This window comes from Tiliqua scincoides, chromosome 5 (genome assembly GCF_035046505.1).
Source record: "Tiliqua scincoides isolate rTilSci1 chromosome 5, rTilSci1.hap2, whole genome shotgun sequence".
In the NCBI taxonomy this organism is placed as follows: Eukaryota; Metazoa; Chordata; class Lepidosauria; order Squamata; family Scincidae; genus Tiliqua; species Tiliqua scincoides.
This window is the reverse complement of record NC_089825.1, coordinates 64,833,338-64,852,145: the sequence shown is the minus strand read 5'-3', so window position 1 is coordinate 64,852,145 and position 18,808 is coordinate 64,833,338. Positions and strand designations below refer to the sequence as shown.

The 18,808-nt window shown below is 45.5% G+C and overlaps 1 protein-coding gene across 1 annotated transcript in view; it reads right to left on the bottom strand.

Annotated features, from left to right (window-relative positions):
• ADCY1 (adenylate cyclase 1) overlaps positions 1–18,455 on the bottom strand; it is a 192,620-nt gene extending 174,165 nt beyond the window's left edge. The window contains exons 1-3 of the mRNA XM_066629192.1: positions 18,024–18,455; positions 17,613–17,751; positions 16,626–17,419 (exon numbers count right to left, since the gene is read on the bottom strand). Of these exons, the coding sequence (XP_066485289.1) occupies positions 16,626–17,419; positions 17,613–17,751; positions 18,024–18,455 (1,365 nt within the window). The remainder of the gene's footprint in view (positions 1–16,625; positions 17,420–17,612; positions 17,752–18,023) is intronic.
• Between the last annotated feature and the right edge of the window lie 353 nt (positions 18,456–18,808).

Here is an 18,808-nt window from a genome sequence, read left to right as displayed (position 1 = left end):
TTGACAAGACTGAACTAGTTGGACCAGTGATCTAATTTAATATAAAGCACTGTCCCACGTTCCTGCCCCATTGTACATGATAGCCTATACAAGTCTGTTCTAATTTTTAAACAATATCTGTGTAAGACCACTGTAGTCTGTGGAAAGGCCAACAAGAGCAGACTTCCAGTCTTATACAGTCACTATTTCCCCACTCAGTGTACCTCTTCCAGTTAAAAGACAAATGGAGGACAGTCCTGAGATTGGTTCCAACATGCACTGGGCTCCTCAGCCTACATGCACACAGCCAATTCACATTTTGAAGTTTCCTGCTGAGCATATCATGACAGGGTTCCCCAAAAGAACACTGAGACCTCATCATCAACTACTCTCCAGAATAATTTCATCACAAGCAATGCGTTTCCAAAAATTAGCTAGTGGAGGTGAGGAGACACCAGCTGGCAATGCTTTTATCCTACAAATTATTGGGTTTATCACTACAAAAAGCCTTATTATTTGCAAGGTAATCTCTTACTACTGTCATTCTAAAATATTTCAAGTTCAGGGTCTACTTTCAAGTGTAACTAGAAAATACAGCTGGGAAAAACCTAAGTGCTAGTCAAGCACAATATCCTCCTCTTACTTGTCAAAGCATTTTAAATTTATATGTCTGAAACATAATTTTGAAGTTTATTGATGCTACCTTTATTTCAAATTTTTGTGTGGGTGGGTAATTACTTCAGTCTTTTAGTGAGCTTCCTAAGTGGAATTACAGAACCCTGAAAAATAACTTTGCTATTACAGAGTGTGAATGAATTTAATTAATTCAGTTGAAACAGGCTATTATATTTGCCATAAAATCACTACTATGTACCTTGTGCAAACAATTAATTATTCATCTTAGGCCTATTAGAGAGACTGTGCTTGACTTGCTGTTGTGAAATCCAACATTCTGTATCGGAAAGCAACTTGTGTGGCAGGATATGGAATGTATTTCTGAACATATTGTGAGGCAACTATTTAATATGTTTCATCTCTCCCCACCCTTACATTTCATCCGTTCCCGAAAACAGCATTATTGTTCAGGTCACCAGGCAGCTATCAGTGGGAGTTTGAAAGAACATAGCACAAAATGCTCAAATGTTATCAAGAGTGGCAAAAGCATAGTACCTTCCATGTTTGATACTAGTATTTAAATATGTCATACATTCATGAAGCAAGTACTTAAAGTATCCAAAATGATGCACATTTAAAAATCCAAGACAATGAACACCACCAGCAATCACAGCATGGAAACCAAACTGAAATTCAGAGGCTAAAACCCAAACCACCACCACCACCATCATAAAATCAGTAACCATATACAAACAAACTGAAAAACAGTAGCAGCAGACTGGTGAGGATTAGAGCCCAATCCTGAGCTCTGTGTACTGGTTTACTTCCAGCGCGCACTGTTGCAGATGTGCCGTAAGGCATTTTTGCGGGGCTTAGCATCAGCCCAGCACCAGAGCTAGCTCAGACTGAGCTAGCACCTGTGGAAAGCTGATGCTCCACCACTCAGCCAAACTGTGGGGTGGCAGAGGTATGTTGGGATTTGGGGGGAGGCTGGGAGGAGGCGTTCCGGGGTGGGGGAAGGTGGAGGGAGGGCGGCAAGGAGACGTGCTGGAGGAGGGAGTGGTGCAGGAGGAGGACTGGACCAGTGGAACTCAGCTGTGCTGGATCCTGAGCTCCATGTTGGGCCACACGGCCCAACACAAAACTCTTTGATTCTGCTGCAGCTCCAGTGCTGCAGCAGAATCAAGTAGTCCCATTGCAGGCTACTTTCAATTCAATTCTAATTGATCTAATCTAATTGATCTGATATCTAACAACATGACTGGGTAGTGGTGGAAAGACAGAAGTGCTGTCTTCAGTGCACATCAACACTGAGACCTGTGATCTACTGGGGTATGCATCTGCATTGATGTTAGAAGGAGGTCATATTGGTACAGTCTGGAGCATTCAGAAGATGTCCAGATAGTTGCACACTACTGTACTTAAGTTTGACTTGAAAAAGGAAGCATGATTTTTTACTGTATTATCCAGTGTCAGCCAACTGGAAAAAATACAACCCTATAGTGTAGACAAGGCCTTACATCCTGTCCCAAGCGTTTATGACTATGGTGATGTCTTATTTTCGTTGCTTTGTCCTAACTCAGGGGTGCCCAAACCCTGGCCCTGGGGCCACTTGTGGCCCTTGAGGACTCCCAATCCAGCCCGCTGGGAGCCCCCACTCTCCAATGGGCCTCTGGCCCTTTGGAGACTTGCTGGAGCCCACGCTGGTCCGACGCAACTGCTCACCATCTGTGTGATGGCCAACTGTTCAACCTCTTGCTTAAGCTGTGGCATGAGGGCTCCCTCCACTACTTGCTGTTTCACATCTGTGATGCAGCAGCAAAGGAAAGGCTGGCCTTGCTTTGTGCAAGGCTTTTTATAAGTTACTGCAAGACCTTCATTCATTCATATAAATTCAATCTCTAATATATTTATGTAAATTTATTCAAATTTGAAATGTACATTAATTCTTTTTTTCCCCGGCCAGTGTCAGAGAGATGATGTGGCCCTCCTGTCAAAAAGTTTGGACACCCCTGTTCTAACTGTTCACCAGGGTGGTCTGAAGTTTGGCTGCCCTGAGCAAGTGAACAATTTTCTGCCTCCCCTTTTGTGTTATCACAACAATAGCAAATTAAGAGGTGACCGAGATAGTTTTCTAATTTTCGTTTTTGGTTTAAGTATAAGTATCATAGTATTATGCACCACAGTACTTAAGAATACGAACTAAGGTTCTTAATAGATTCCCCTGGAATACAAAAATTATCCAATGACATTCATGAAAACACTGCAGAGTACCAAATAAATGTATTGTTATCTTTTGATCAAGAATTTGAGATGTCACAGTTCATGGCCGGTGGAGTACATTTGGTATGGTAGCTCAAAAATTGTGCAGTCTTGCCAAGGAAAATCCATTCTTCGATCCCTACTTGTCCAGCTTCTTTAGGTGGGCAGAAGTTCTCCCTATAGTAAATGGAAATTAAGGACCAAGAAAATACATCATATAACTCACCATATCTGCATGAAATTGCCATGAATTGATAAAGCATTTGTAAATGAGAAATACTGTGTCCAAACTCAATCAGTCATAAGGAAATACCATTCAAATAAATGAGACAAGTTGGAGCCCAATCCTATGCATGTCTACTAAGAAGTAAGTCCCAATAGAGTCAATGGGGCTTACTCCCAGGGAAATGTGAATAGGTTTGGGCAGGAGGTCTGGTCTAGAGGGTAGAGCCTCCATTGCCTGAAGATTAACATCCACAAGGTCGCCAGTTCGAGGCCACCGGCACGTGCGACCTTGAAGCAGCTGGCAAGCTGCAGCTGAGCTGTTCCATCTGCTCGGAGCGTGGGAGGATGGAGGCCAGAATGTTAAACCAGATCGGAGTGTAACACCTTGAATGTAGTGGTTCTTGAAAGAAAGAACCTTCTTTCAATTTGTAAAAATCCCTGCGTGGATTTAATAAGCCTGCCTGTGTAAACCGCCTTGAATAAAGTCTTGAATAAAGACCAAGAAAGGCGGTATATAAATACTGTATATTATTATTATTATTATTTGGGCTGTTAGTCATGACTAAAATCCCACTAATTTCAGACAGGGTTTAGGGCCAAATCCTAAGCTCCCTCAGCACCAGTGAAGCTCCAGCTCCAGCTCCAGCACTGGGTGTCACAAACATGCTATAAGGCATGTTAGTAGCACCTGGAGAGGAGGTGCAATTGGCTCAGAGCCAGCACCAGTTGGCGCTGAGCCTCAGTGCCACATGGAGGGCTGGCTGGCGCTCCTGCAGCTGGTGGTGAGTATGTTAGGGGCAGGGAGTGGGTGGAGTGGGAGGAACAGGCCCAGGAGAAGGGTAGGACCTGTGGAACCCTGCTCCAACATATCCTATCCTATCTGTGTCAGGCTGAAAAGCCCAACATGGAGGCTCTCAGTCTGCACTGGCAAAATAACTTGAGAAGACCCATTGTGGGGCCTGGGGCTTCCCCCAAGGAGAACTCCGGTGGCCTTGGTGGTGCTGCTGGATGCAGCGGTAGCCATTTTGGTACCGCTGCACCCAGCGGAGCCACCGGGGATAGGATTGGGCTGCCCAGCTATAATCCTGTACATACTCTTGTGAGAAAAGCCCCACCAATGGGACTTACTTTTGCATATGAACACACAGGATTGCACTGTAAGTCATGAATAACTTTCTTTGGACATGCAAGCCATTGTTTCCAACAATCAATGACCACCTTTCTGTTTCTCAGCAAGAGCACAGTTCCCTAATTCACTGGTTTAAAAGCCATAAAGAATCAGATCAGTGTTTCCCAAACTGTGAGCTGGAACCCAGTGGTGTCGCTGGGGGTGTGTGGGGGTTGCGGACTGCACCAAGTGACACGCATGGGGGGGTGACGCGCACTTGGGGAGTGACACGCTAAAATCATGGTGGTTAGGAGTAACCCCATCATATTATATACCGTTGGATGTAGAATTTCAGGCAGAATGCAATGCAAAAAACCAGAGTGAAATATCTCCTTTCTATCAAAAGTTATGGCCAAAAAACCAGATAATAAAAAATGCATGGATCCCTATGGAAAGTGAAAGTGAGCCGTATTGCAAGTTTACTCGTGAGTAGGCAAACTTGCCTTAGTCCATCGGAAAGGGCAGGCTGAGAGGAATCCAACAACTCCAGAAACGTCCTGATCCAATGAATGCAGCCCCAAAAACACCTGAGAAGAAAGTCCCTCCCTCCAATCCGATGAATGTATTGAGCCCTATGGAAAGCGAAACTAAGCCTCACGGTTGCATTTACTCACAAGTAAGCAAATGTGCCTTGGCTGGTGTGGAAGATCAGGTGAAGAAGAGTGCGAGGCTACCAGAATGGTCCTGATCCTATGCAACTGGAACTAAACAAGTGCTCCAGTATGCAGCCCCCCCCCCCCACTAAAAAGGATCAAAACAGAGGCTTCAGCTGAAAAGGTGAACATTTTTGAGACTTGCAAAGCCAGGTGGATCCTGACAGTGATCTGGTTTAGAAAGTAGTTCTTAAATTGAACTGGGCACTGGGTAGGGCTGAAAACCTTACTGGTTTTGGAGAGGGGGGGTGTTATTGCAGGTAGGCTTCGAAGGAAATTCACTTGGTGGACCAGGGCTGGCTTCTGCTTATTTAATTATTTGTTTTACTTTAATTATTTATACTTATTTATTTTAATTTGCCTGATGATGTCACTTCTACCATGACATCACTTCTGGTGGGTCTTGGACAGATTGTCATTCTAAAAAGTGGGTCCCAGTGCTTAAAGTTTGAGAACTGCTGCAATAAGGGGTTAGTAAGTTGACACCCTTGGGGGGGGTGACACCACTAGTGAACAAAATCACTAAAATCATAATTTGGAAGAACAATATCATCATGTTATATATCAATCAATGCGTAATTTCATGCAGAATGTGTTCTATCTTTGTTCTATCAAATGGTACAGCCAAAAAACCAGTGGGGTTGGAGTGATGGTACATCATCATGCCCACCACCTGGGTGATGTACCGGGTGATGCAAACCCTAGTGACACCACTGCTGGAACCTACAAGTGGGTCGCAACCTGAATTTTGTGAGTCACAGAACTGAAACTGACAAGCTAATAGCTGACAAAGAAAATGTATTGAGCCCAATGGAAAGTGAAACTGAGCCACACATACACATTTACTCAGAAGTAGGCAATCATGCCTCAATCTATTTTGAAGGGTAGACTGAGAGAAACGCAACGCCACCAGATTGGTCCTGCTCCAATGAAAGTAACCCCCCAAAATCATTCAAGTAGGAAGTGTCCCCCAAGCTGACAAGGAAAACGTACGGAGCCCTATGGAAAGCCAAACGGAGCCACACATGCAAGCATGCTTACAAGCAGGCAAATGTGCCTTTGCTCTTACCCAGCCATCTCCAGACTGGAGACCGCTGCCCTCCCCGAGCAGCGCTTACTTTTCCGATGTGTCACTGCTTTCTTTCAAGTTAATCTGGTTACAGGAACATTCTGGGCATTCATGTCTACTGCCCAGCATCCCAGCAGGCGATGCAAGCAGGATGCCCAGGCAGACAAGACTGCGTCCTTGTAACCAGATCAGCTGGAAAAAAAGCGATGACATGGCAGAATGGTAAGTGCCACTCATGGGCAAGGGTTTTTTTTCCAAACCCCTGATCCAGCCCGAAGGTCAGGGTTTGGAGAGCCCTGCTGTTATCAAAGGCCAAGTGAGGGGAATGCAAGGCCATGAAAATGGTCCTTAATTGATGAACAAAGAGCTCAAGAAATGCTCCAGAAGACGGTACTGCTATCATGGTAAGAAGGATACAATCAGAGGCTTGAGCAGTTGGTCAGTTGAAACCGTTTTGTTTTTTGTTTTCTTTTTATTTGAGGCTCCTAAAGCTAGGTGGGTCCCACTGGAGTGTTGATTTAAAAAGTGGGTCCCGGTGCTAACTTGGTTCGGTTGGGCACCACTAAACTAGAAGTTTCAATTACACTACTCTCAAAATGTGAATCAAAATAGAAGTACAAACTATAATACACAGAGAATCAAGATTTCAAATAAATCATTCCATATCCACTACACTTCAGCTTCTCCTGATTTTGAGAAAGTCTCTCACCATGTAGCCCACAACCGGCCAAGCTCAGAGCAGACTGCTTTTGAATGCATTCAGTGCACTTTTTCCCTCCAGTAAAGCATGAACTAGAAATAGGAATACAGTCTGCCTAATCACAAAATGACCCAAATGAGCACATATTATTGTGGGTAGGCTCCATCCTTAGACAGTAAGCACAACCAGTGATGCATACCTTCAGTTAAAAGGGCTTCAGTCACAGGAATGTTCTTTTCCCTCTCAGACAACACTAGAACCAGGGCACATCCACGAAAATTGAGTATCAAGAAAGTTAAAACTGACAAAAGAATATATTTCTTTACCCTTCTTTACTCATTAGTCTGTGGAACTCCTTGCCACAAGATGTGGTGATGACTTTGAAATGGCCTTGGTGCCTTTAAAAGGGAATCATTAGATTTCTAGAAGTCCATCATAGATTACAAGCCGTGATCAGTATGTACCAATGCTGTGCAGTGTGGGAGCGGAAGGTGAGGCAGTGACGCTCTGCAGGGGTTCTTTGAAAAGCACTGCCGCCACCACTGCCGAAGTTGTGAGTGTGCAAACACTCACAATCCATGCATTCTGAGTGGCTGGAGCACGTGGGTTGTGTTGGCTTGATCACAGCCGTGGCAGTGAAGGCACTATTCAAGCAACTCCGGCGGGGTGGTTCTGCCTCACCTTCCACCCCCACACCACACATCATTGGAACCTCCTGATTTTAGAAGAAGGCTATCTTAGTATGCCAGGTGCAAGGGCGTGGCACCAGGATGCAGGTACCTTGTTGCTTTCTTTGCTCCCTGAGGCATCTGATGGGCCACTGTGAGATACAGGAAGGTGCACTAGATGGGTAGATCCAATGGGGTTGTTCTTATGGCTTGAAGCAGGTCTGAGACTACTGGAAAAAAATGCAAGTCAGGCTTGATAAATGCAGTTCTAGTGACAGACTTTTTTGAAGCAACTGCAGATTTTCTCTAGCACTGTATTCCAAATCAGCCTTCCCTTGTCTCCATAAGAGAGATACTAATTCAAGCATCCAAAGTCCCAAGGTTGCACTTCTAGGTAACGGTTCTATTAGACTGAATACTACAGAGTACACATGCATAGGAGTATTTTGCAGTGTACAAAACTTCTGTGCCGCTACTTCCCATGAGATCAGGACTCTGGGATCATAATATAATTGCCTGCCACATAGCACTAAAGCCTCTTCTCCTGTTTTCATTGATTTCCAATTCATTTCCTCCCAAACAGTTCCTCCTTCCCATTCATTTTTCTCAATTCTGAATAAAAGAATTTCTTTCCCTCCATTGTGTGTTCCAGTTTTTTTTTTCCTCCATTAGAAATAACAGGGAAACTTCCTATTTTATTTTCATTTCTTCTCCCCTGCTCACCAAATGTATTTCTCTTGGCACTACTCATCTCTTCCTACATCTCTGCAATAATGTTTGCCATTATTACGTACCTTAAATACCTTTTCAAAATACTGTTGTTGCTCCTCTGTTAAAACAAATTCAAACATTGCCTCAAACTGAGATTTCGCAAACAGTGAAGCCTAAACATCAAAGTGCCCAATGTCTTCCTCAAAAAGGAGAGGGCAAGAACCTTTTTTTTTTCCTCTCAACAAGGGAAAATTCCTGCTCTTCTAGCCTATCAGATACCAGTTAAGTCAGTGATCATGGAATCATTTCAATCTACTAATCACTGAAAGCCCCTAACAGCACAATGCTGGGCATGTGTACTCAGAAGTAAGCTAGATAAGTGTAAAATTGAAGAAGTGACAACTGATGTGAGAAAAGATCAATACATTGGAAACCTACCCAAGTGTATGGGCAAAGAGACCAATTAAAAGCAATAAACTATCAACAACTGGTGTAGTATAGTTTCTAAGAGACTAACAGCACAATCCTATGAATGTCTACTTAGAAGTAAGTCCCATTGTTTTCAGTGGGACTTACTCCCAGGAAAGTGGGTACAGGATTGCAGCCTAAAGGCTGTATTCTCATAGTTTCCTAGGAATAAGCCCTGCTGAACACAATGGGGTTTACTTCTGAGTAGACAGGTACAGTACTGTGAATCAGAACTTTCCAAGTTTGACTCTCCTCTCTCCCATGATCTCAGCAGGTGGTCTAAAATATGTCACTCCTGGCTGCTATATGGGAATAATAATACAATATTTATTTACTTTACAGTATTGTAATAATTACATCAAGATAATGCATATCAAGCACTTTGCAGGCTCAAAAACTGCTGTAGAAATGCTAAGCTTTATTTTATTTATTTATTTAGCCTTTCTTCCAATGAGGACCAGAGTGAACTTCAGTTCACAACCTATTAGAAATAAGATAACAATAAAAGGCAAAGGTACATGCTTAATGGTAGGTAGTTTTAGTGCCCAACTTCATATGTAACCATTTCAAATAGCTACTAGCCTCTTCCAAGTCAGATGAAAAACAACAGAAATCAATTTAAATAAGAGCAGGGATGCATAAAGATTTAATCAAATAAAGGATGCTACATATCTTTTGAAAAAGTGAAAAATCATTCTGAGAACTCAGGGGGGCTGGGAACTACCTGACCTCAATGAAGAGCCGCCCCAATTACTTATAAAACAGACAAAAACTAAAAGCCTGAACATGAGTAGTCTGGATAACAACACTGGGCTGTACTACAGAGTTACTCTTAGTCCTTCCCCCTCCCCCACAATATGGTTATAAACACTGGACTCCTTTGCAGTTATGTTGCTATTGCAGGCACAATCTCACCAGTGCAAAATAATTTTGCCCAAAGTTGGCAGAGATCTTCTGCAATTGTTTAAAAATGAAAAAAAAAATTCACATATTTTAGGTGGAAAAAGATCTGAACTGGAAAAGGCATAAACAGTATTTGCTGCCATCTTTTCTTTTTCGGTGGGCATGCTGTTGTTCAACCACAGCTACAATGAATTCCTGAATTTTTCCATTGCTTTTTTGCATGCCAATAACTTCTGCCCCAGGGAATTCCATGAGATATTACATTAGAGGAAGTTAGACAATGGGTGAATTACTCTAGTGAGTCATTCCTAAGGATTGACATTCCTTAAATGTCAATCATAGTTTTGGCTTCCCTCATTGGCTAAGAACAATGAAAAATAGGAATGGCTAATACTAAATGATCAGAGAATACCTCCTCAACATTTTGCTTCTTAGTGGTGGTGTGGTGGTGTGGTGATATACCCTAAGTTTGTACCAGGGTTAGAAACTTTTTTTTTTTGTACAAGGATTAAAGCAAGCAAGTAAGCTAGGAGTATGGGCCAGTAAATTGTCTGAATTGAAACCAGGTGGGACGACTTCGAACCCAAGTAAAACCTGATTATCTATATAATATGGCAACCCTAGAGCTATCCTGCACATTTCTCAATGGATCTGAATGAAACTTGGGAAATGGAAAGCAGGAACTTGAATTCTATTTAATTAATAACAAATTTCAGAAAAATTCAAAAAGTGATTTCATTTCTATGGTCAGGTTTGAAAGTACTGTGCATCTCATGTCATTTTCTCAAGGGTTCCCCAATCTGGGGAGGTGGTAGCTCATGACCTCTGCTTAACAGATATCAAATTCCAGGGGGATTGAACAAATGGTGTTGATTTTATGAACAAACGCCGTTTTAGCACAGGCTGAGCTGAGTTCAGCAAGTGACAGCCATCTTTGCTGAGGGTAGTCACTCCTTTGAACCTTCTACTCTCCCAAAGTTCCATACACAGCATAAATATACTAGAACAATTACCTACTGAAAAAATCCAGGATGTTATAGGTTAATGACTCAAAATGAACGAGACAAATGTTTTCCTAATTTTTTCCTGATTCAGTGGCATCACTAGGGTTTTGTCACCCAGTGAGGGAGGCCAGTGCATCACACCCATGACAGACCTCCTCCCCTGCAGTGGGCAGGGCAACAACACAAGAGGTGGGTGTGGTAATATACCATCATCCCACCTCTGCTGGTTTTTTGGTTATACCTTTTGATAGAACACAGATACTTCAACGTGGTTTGTTTCACTGCATTCTGCATGAAATTACACATTGATTGATATATAACACGATGGCATTATTCCTAAAAACTGTAATTTTAGTGATTTTGGTCACTAGTGGTGTCATCCCCCAAGGGTGTCACCTTTCTAACACCTTATTGGTTTCATGCTGTGTCATAATAACATCTCATTGGCTCTTCAAACAATCAATCTCATTGGTCTGTTCTGAATTAAGGAAATGTACTTTTTTGTTAACAAGACAATTACATTTTTGTGTTCTTGTTTTTTGGCCATAATTTTTGATAGAATGGATATATTTCACTTCAGTTTTCCTCACTGCATTCTGCTGTAAATTACACATCGAATGGTATATAACACGATAGCGTTACTCCTATAAGCCGCGATTTTAGCAATTTTGATTCACTAGTGGTGTCAGCCCCATGTGCGAGTCACCTGGTGCAGCCCACACCCCTTGCACCTCCTAGTAATGCCACTGCCTAATTTTATTGCATGATGAATTTTTAAATCTTTGACTGTCTGATTGCTTTTATTTTTATTCCCATCTTTGACTTAAGCCGTTTGGCAATCCCTGTGCTGGCTCCGAGTGTCGCAAAAGTGCCATAAAGCAGGTTTATGCCTACTTGAGAGTTGACTGGGCCAGTGCATAGACCCATGCTGGCTTGGCAGCACCAAATCCTGACCCTGCACCACCCAGCACAGATAAGTATACAGCAAGTGGTGCAGGGACTGAGAGATGATGGAGAGTTGAGAGCAACCTGGAGTGTCAGTTTTAAAAAAACAAATGTAATTCCATCATTTGTTTCAACTCTTGTCAGTTACAAGTTGGAAACTTACTTCATAGACATCTTGCCACTGATATCCATTGGATTACAGTCTCACCCTGCCTGTGAACTGATTCCCTTATAAAAAGTGAAAAAATACTAATAAATGCTAACCAACATTTATTCTATGATATTGTGAATTATTAATCAATTGCGGAGTGCATTTTAAACACAAAACAAGAAGTATCTACAGTTCTTTTGAGGTCAACAACTTTAAGGAGTTGCCAAAGATGATCACTTTTTACAGATAATGACATTTTCAATTTTTGTGAGTCAGATACAATTTTTGCGTAGTGGCTTAAACAAAAAATTGAGTTTGATATTCTTTAAAACCTGCTGTTGCTATGCACAATACATATCAAAGTGAGATATGTTTCTGTTCATTTTAAAGTGGCACCCATGTTCCTGTTTCACTCATGACAGAGTTATCTGGAAAGGCACTCATCTACATATACAGACCTCAAACATACAAAACCTTGAGAATGGAGATGCTCTATAAAGAATTTCAATTTTTTTTTTTAAACACAGAGCATCCTCTTCCTACAACTCATGTACAACAACGTTCCCTAAGTTCAAATGCAAAACGCGTTTGAAACTCCTGCCAGTTCTTGACATAATTTCCCATTCACCTCTCCGTATTCCACAATGGTGGGCAGTCATCCTGCTGGTGGACTACAAAGCTCTACCTTATAAATATTTGAGTTCCCTTCATAGGCATACTTAACTTCCAAGTGAATGAGATTATTAGCACTTGGTATCCACTGGTCAGTCTATATCAGGGGTGTCAAATATAAGGCCCAGGGACCGGATGTGGCCCCCGGAAGCTTTTTATCCAGCCCTCAGGCTCTCAGCTGCTGATGTGTTACAGCTGAAATGGCAGGCCACATGAAAATTGGACTTTCCCAAATCTTGAAATATGATCAAGATTTGTATACTTTCTCTTCTGTCATTTGCAGTTAATGAGTTTCTATATGAGAACAGGGTCTGATTTCCAGCCATTAGCTGCTTAATGATGTCACTTTCTGCTTAATGACATCACTTTCAGCCCTCAGCTGGAGCCCTGAATGCTAACTTCAGCCCTCTATTTGAAATGAATTAGACACCGCTGGTCTATATGTCTCCAGCCTGTACAGATTCTGAATAACAAATTATCACTGCAGCTAAGGCAGCCAGAGGCTTGCAAATTCAGACATTTATTGGGGTTCCAGCAACCAAGCCATCTCACCAACACAACTGCCAGTCTTACTTTAGACAGAGCCCCCAGGATGATCAGACAGGACAGAATTCTCAGCCAGCACACCTACCTGCATGTTCTACATGCCTACATGTTCCAGGGTAAAGGAACGCACTCAACCTCCACATTCCTGGATAAGATATTGGTTGCACCCTTTTTATTCACTCAGTGCATCTTCCCCTAATGCTTGAACCTCATACAATTCTTTTACTGCATCCAGGGTCATATTTGGATGTTTCTACCCTATTGTATGCTCACAGAGACAAAATATAGATCCATTAAATATTCCTTTTGGGTGCCTATTTGGTCTATTTACATGCAATGAAGCAAAACAAGCCATTCATTCATGAAAACAATTCTTCAAAATTACGTTCCATTTCATTTCATAATTCTCATTAAACTCCAGAGAATGACAACTAGAAGCTACTGATCCTGTATTATTCAAGCCTTAGTATTCAATCAGATGAGTCATTTTACACACACAAGACACACATCTTGTATGTGTCTAAAACTGAAAGCCACTTTAGATTACCTCCAAAAAAAAGTGGAATAAAAATTTCTATAATAAATAAAAGAAGAATAAGTGTATGATGACTTCAATTATTTAGCTAGCACACAAGAACAAGAATGCCATCTGCTAGGAAAAGAACAAGTATCTGAATATAGAATGGGAAGACTGTCAAGATGGGTAAGGTAGGTCCAGGAAAATATATTCTCTCCCTCTCTGTGTGTGTCTGTGCTTGTACACATGCATATTAGTAATATAACTATAAATAGTAATATATATATAAACTTTTATTTTATAATAAAAGTTATTCACTATATAAATAAAGTTATTCAGCCAGTTGTTTTACAGTTGATGTGCCAGGATTCTTCGACCTAATGTTATCAAAGGATCAATAACATTCCAGGGGCCCAGAGAAATTTGCGATAAGGGAGTAGAGCATTTATACATGAAACACTAGCCTCTTACAAGATACTGAAAACTGAACACAACATGTTTCCTCAGCAGGTACATTTATTTAAATGAGACTTACTTCCAAGTAAGTTTATTAGAGTTTGAAGCCTCAGGGCCCAATCCTACCCAACTTTCCAGCTCTGGTGTAGTCACAATCCAGCCCCGTGATAAGGGAACGCATGTTCCTATACCTTAAGAAAGGCCCAGTGACTGCCCCTCCACCACAGGATGCAGCACACACCCCACTGGCAAAACTGCACCAGCACTGGAAAATTGGATCGGATTGGGCCCTAAGGCTGCAATCAGGCCAAATTGTGGGCAACGGAGACTGTCAAAATGATACTTTGTATCTCAAACAAGATAAAATACATATTCACAGAAACAGCAAGGAAAGTTGCCTTTATATGTTTTTAAGGACAGCAGATGTTGTTAGAGGCAATAGACCTGCACCACTTCCACTCCCCCTTTGGAATGAAATGTTGAAGAATATCTGAAATATCTGAATAGTGCAGCACAACCTTGCTGAGAACTGGGCATTTAGGGTGAGTTTTGACAGAGACGCTGACATGATTATAGAAAAAGGGCCTTCACCATTCTTTAAATTTCAGCTGCTCCCATATTCTCTTTTTCTTGCTGAAACTCTAAATCATGCACTTAAAAATAGACTACAAGATTATCTGGGTAAATCATAAAGCTCAGCTTATCTCTCTCTCCCCCCCCCCTTCCACCGCCACACACACAATTTATTTTGTCCACCAGCTCAGGAAGCAGTGAGCCAAGAGTAATCCAGTAGGGTCGTGTAAACCCACCTTTTCCCTGGCTACATTTAAACATAAGTATATGTGTGTGCATATACATGTGATAGGTGGGCCTGCGTTTGAAAACCCAGAGGGATGCAAACAAGTGGTCATGACCTGCCTGTGGGTTGTATTTGTAACTGTAAGTGAGGGTGTTTATGTTTGTATGTCATGACACAGTCTTGTGCAGCTAGGGAGAACGACATTAGATAGCAAAAATCGAAGGAAGCTATCATTTTATTTTCCCTAGTATTATTTTTATTCGCAGATCCAAAGGAGACTCTCCCAAACCCAAGAAGCTACGGCTTTAAAAAGACAAGAACAAAAAGCCCTCTGCACAACCAAAAAGAACAACTAAGTCCAGGTCATCCCCCCCAACACACACACACACACACACACACACAGAGAGAGAGAGAGAGAGAGAGAGAGACCTTCCCTGGTTATTATCTGGACTCACAGGCAATCAACTCAAATTCATAACCTACACGATCATCCTGATCTGGTGCAGTCTTCTCAAATATACAGACCTCCCCTGTTCTCTTTCCTTATTCCCAAAACAAGCCCATAAGGCTATGGACACCTGAGGAAGCCCTGCAAGGCTAAAAATAGCTCCTGCAAGTGGGGGGAGGAGGGGAATTTGCAGCAGCACATTCCTAAAGATGGTGCAGAGAAGCTCTTCCACAGGATTAATTCAGGAGAAAAAGATTGTTAGGAAGTTCATTGACATACTAAATACTGTGTGTGGAGACAGTAACAGTGGAAACAGCTGCTACTGGAAAGATGGGTTAGGGATGCCATGAATGCCTGGAGGAAGCTGTTGGGGGGGGGATTTCCCTCTGGGACTGGAGAACAAGAGGTCAGAGGACTTGAGAAAGCAGCCACTCCACTGTGCAATGAGGGTAGGGAGGGGAAAATATTCCTCAAATTGTGCATGATTGAGATACACACCCTGACCTTGACCTTCGAATAGTCACAGTTTTGCCCCTCTGAGGAAAGGATCTGGGGGTCTGCAAATCATTTCATCAAAAAAGCCTCTTTCCCCACATGGGCAACACTTGTTGACCTTCACTGTCAACTGTTACGGTGTCTAAACTATGATGTTAGAGATAGGAATCTCATTCAAACTTTGTGACATATGAGGAGTCCATCAAAATAACCATGTCTTTTTCTGCACACTGTCTAGAGGGTGCATATCTCCTGCAACACAGACAGGGACGGTTTCACTCTCCAACTAACCACAAGCAGCTGATAAACTATCAACATGCAGTTTCAAGATACAATTTTTCTCAATAGCAGATTCATGATACAAGACCTCCCCCCTCTCTTGCATTCACACACAGACAAGTCAGTGTATTCTTTATCTATTCCAACACATATTCTATACATGCATAGTATGTATGCACATAGTAAACACACAGTATATATACGCTTACTTTATACACCCAAAGCAATTACAGGTATTCATTTGCACTGCACATCCTTTACTAACACGTTTTCTAAAAATTACAACTCCTATGCAAGCAGTATACCTGACAGAATATGAGCCCAATCCTATGCATGTCTGAGCCCAGTCCTATGCATTAGAGTTAATAGGGCTTACTCCCAGGAAAGTGTGAATAGGATTGTAGCCTTAGCCCAATCCTATCCACACTTTCCTCGGAGTAAGCCCCAGTGACACGAATGGGGCTTACTTCTGGGTAGACGTGCATAGGACTGGGCTGTCAGTCTCTCTATCCTACATGACATGTCCACATCAGACAAGGTACTCCAAAATGGGTTACAAGCGCCTTCACATGGACCCAGAGGTCCAGGGGAGACACACACTGTAAATTACTAGACACAGAGATGGATGGTCGTCTTCTGATGTTGCAAGTGTTCCTACACTCTTCCATTAGGGACACTTACTAAAAGTTTACAACTTGGATGTGGGACTGTGAGGTGGGGCTGGGGCTGGCAAAAGACAGAAGACAAAACCAGTCCGTCCAAGTGTTAACCACTTGTGATTGCCTTTGTCAACCTGGGAGATTTTCCCCCTGCACTTTTACAGCGGCTTCTGCCGAAGCTCTCCGGGCTGACCACACCTGGCCCTCAGCCCGGGGACGCGGGCAGCACTCACCGTCCTCCAGAGGGGCTGCCTCTTGGGGGTGACCGAGGTGGCGGCGACGATGAGGTGGGAGACGGCCACCATGAGGCCGAAGACGATGGCCAGGAGGGTGCGGACGGGCAGGAGCGCGTAGGAGACGAAGGTGACGAGCATGAGCTGCCACATGCCCTGCTCGGGGGCGCTGGGGGGCTCCATGCCGTAGGCGCCCAGCGAGAAGGGGCAGCAGAGGAAGGCGAAGGTGAAGCTGAAGAGCAGCGTGAGCTTGACGATCTGCTGCAGCTGGGTGACCTGCAGGTACTTGACGTTGGTGACGATGAAGAGGGAGAGGAAGATGATGCAGTGCACGGGGTGCGAGCCCTTGGAGATGGTGAGGCTGGGGCCCGCCAGCAGCTCCAGCAGCGCCAGGCTGCCCGTCAGGAAGATGAGCACGGCCAGCGCCTTCAGCGTGGCCGTCTGCTCCAGCTTCAGGTTGTAGTTCTGGAAGAGCGACTCCAGCTCCTTGCAGTCGAACTGGTCCTCGCAGGCCACCGCGTCCAGCAGCAGCGCCGGCGCCGCTCCGCCGCCACCGACGGCCGGCGCTGCTGCTGCTGCTGCTGCTGCTGCTGCTGGCGGCGGCGCCGGCGCCGGCGGCGGCCCGGCAGAGGAGGAGCAGCAGCAGTAGCGGCAGCACTTCTTCCTCGCCCTCTGGCTCTTCTTGACTTTCGGCAGCGGCATCTCCTCCATGTCAGGGCCATTCACGAACGCCGGCCCAGGGGCGCTCCTCCGCGGCCGCTGCCGCCGCCTGCGCCGCGCCTGCTCGCCTCCCTCTGCTCATCGGAGGGGAGAAGGAGCAAGGTGAAGGCGGCCGGGGGGGGGGGGGGCGAGGCTGCTGCTGCTGCTGCTGGCGCGGCGGCGGCTTCTCTGGCGAGCGCGGAAGGCGAGCGCAGCGCGGCGCCCGCCTGCAAGAGCCAGCCAGCCCCGAAGAGAGCAGCAGCCAGCCAGTCACCTGAGGCAACCCACCGCCACGCGCAAGAGCAGCAGCGGAGTCCACAGGACCGGGGACCCCCTCGGAGCTGGACAGCGCTGGAGGGGGGGCGAGCCCTGGAGGGGGGCCAGAGCCACTGGGGGGGGACAGAGCCACTCGGGGGGGAACAAAGCCCTGGAAGGGGGGGACAAGCCCTGGGGGGGGCAGAGCCACTCTGGGAGGGACAAAGCCCAAGAAGCGGAGACAAAGTCACTGGGGAGGGGGTAAAGTCCTGGAGGAGGCGACAAAGCCCTGGGGGGACAAAGCCACTCTGGGGGCCCGGGAGCACCCCCTGCCTGGCTCCCCTCCCGCGCCTTCTGTGTCCTCCACGACGCCCTCCAGCAGGCTCCCCCCGCGCCAGGCACCAGGCTCGCTGGATCTCCTAATGCCCCCCCCCCCGAACACACGCCTGGGCGCTCGCAGGGAGGCTGTGGCCGGGGAAGGGAGTCCTGCGGCGCACTCAACAGGCTGGCCTGGCTGCGGGGACGGGCTGGGGCGGCAGGGAGCCCCCCGCGCGCTCCGTCCAGGGGAATGAAGGGCGCGAGCCGAGAGTGCAACCCCTTCTGCGCCCAGGGGGAGAGGGGGGCTAAGGCGACGGCGTCGCGGGGACGGGGGGAAGCAGAGCGAGGGGAAGGCAGGGTGATCCCCTTCCTACGTCCACAAGCATTTTCGGGGGGGGGGGGACACAGCCCGCGCCTGCGCACTGCCTCCGCCGGAGAAGCCAGGCACGTCTCCCCAATCTGAGCGGATTGGCAAGAGAGGGAGAGGAGCGAGCACGATCTGAGAGCGCAGCCGGAGCCTGCACGCCGCCGACCCTCCCCCGTCCTCCTGGCTCCCATCTGCGCCTCCCCCAGCCGCAGGCGACGCGCGCACGTCTGGGCACTGGCAGCCCAAGCCCGCGCGGGTCTGTCTACTCGGAAGGGAGTCCCATTAGTGTCAGCGGGGCTTACTCCCAGGAAAGTGTGGCTGGGAGCGGCCTGTGGGTCTCCCGCTTTGCGCACACACACTGACAGCCCGATCCTAGCCACACTTTCCTGGGAGTAAGCCCCATGGGATTTACTTCTGAGTAGACATGCATAGGGTTGGGCTGACCCTGGCTGCTCGGCTGACCAAAGACACGCAGACGTGCCCACCCACCGAAAACTTTGGGTCACGCCTCCCTCCCTGCAAACGCGGGAAGCGGGACGACGAG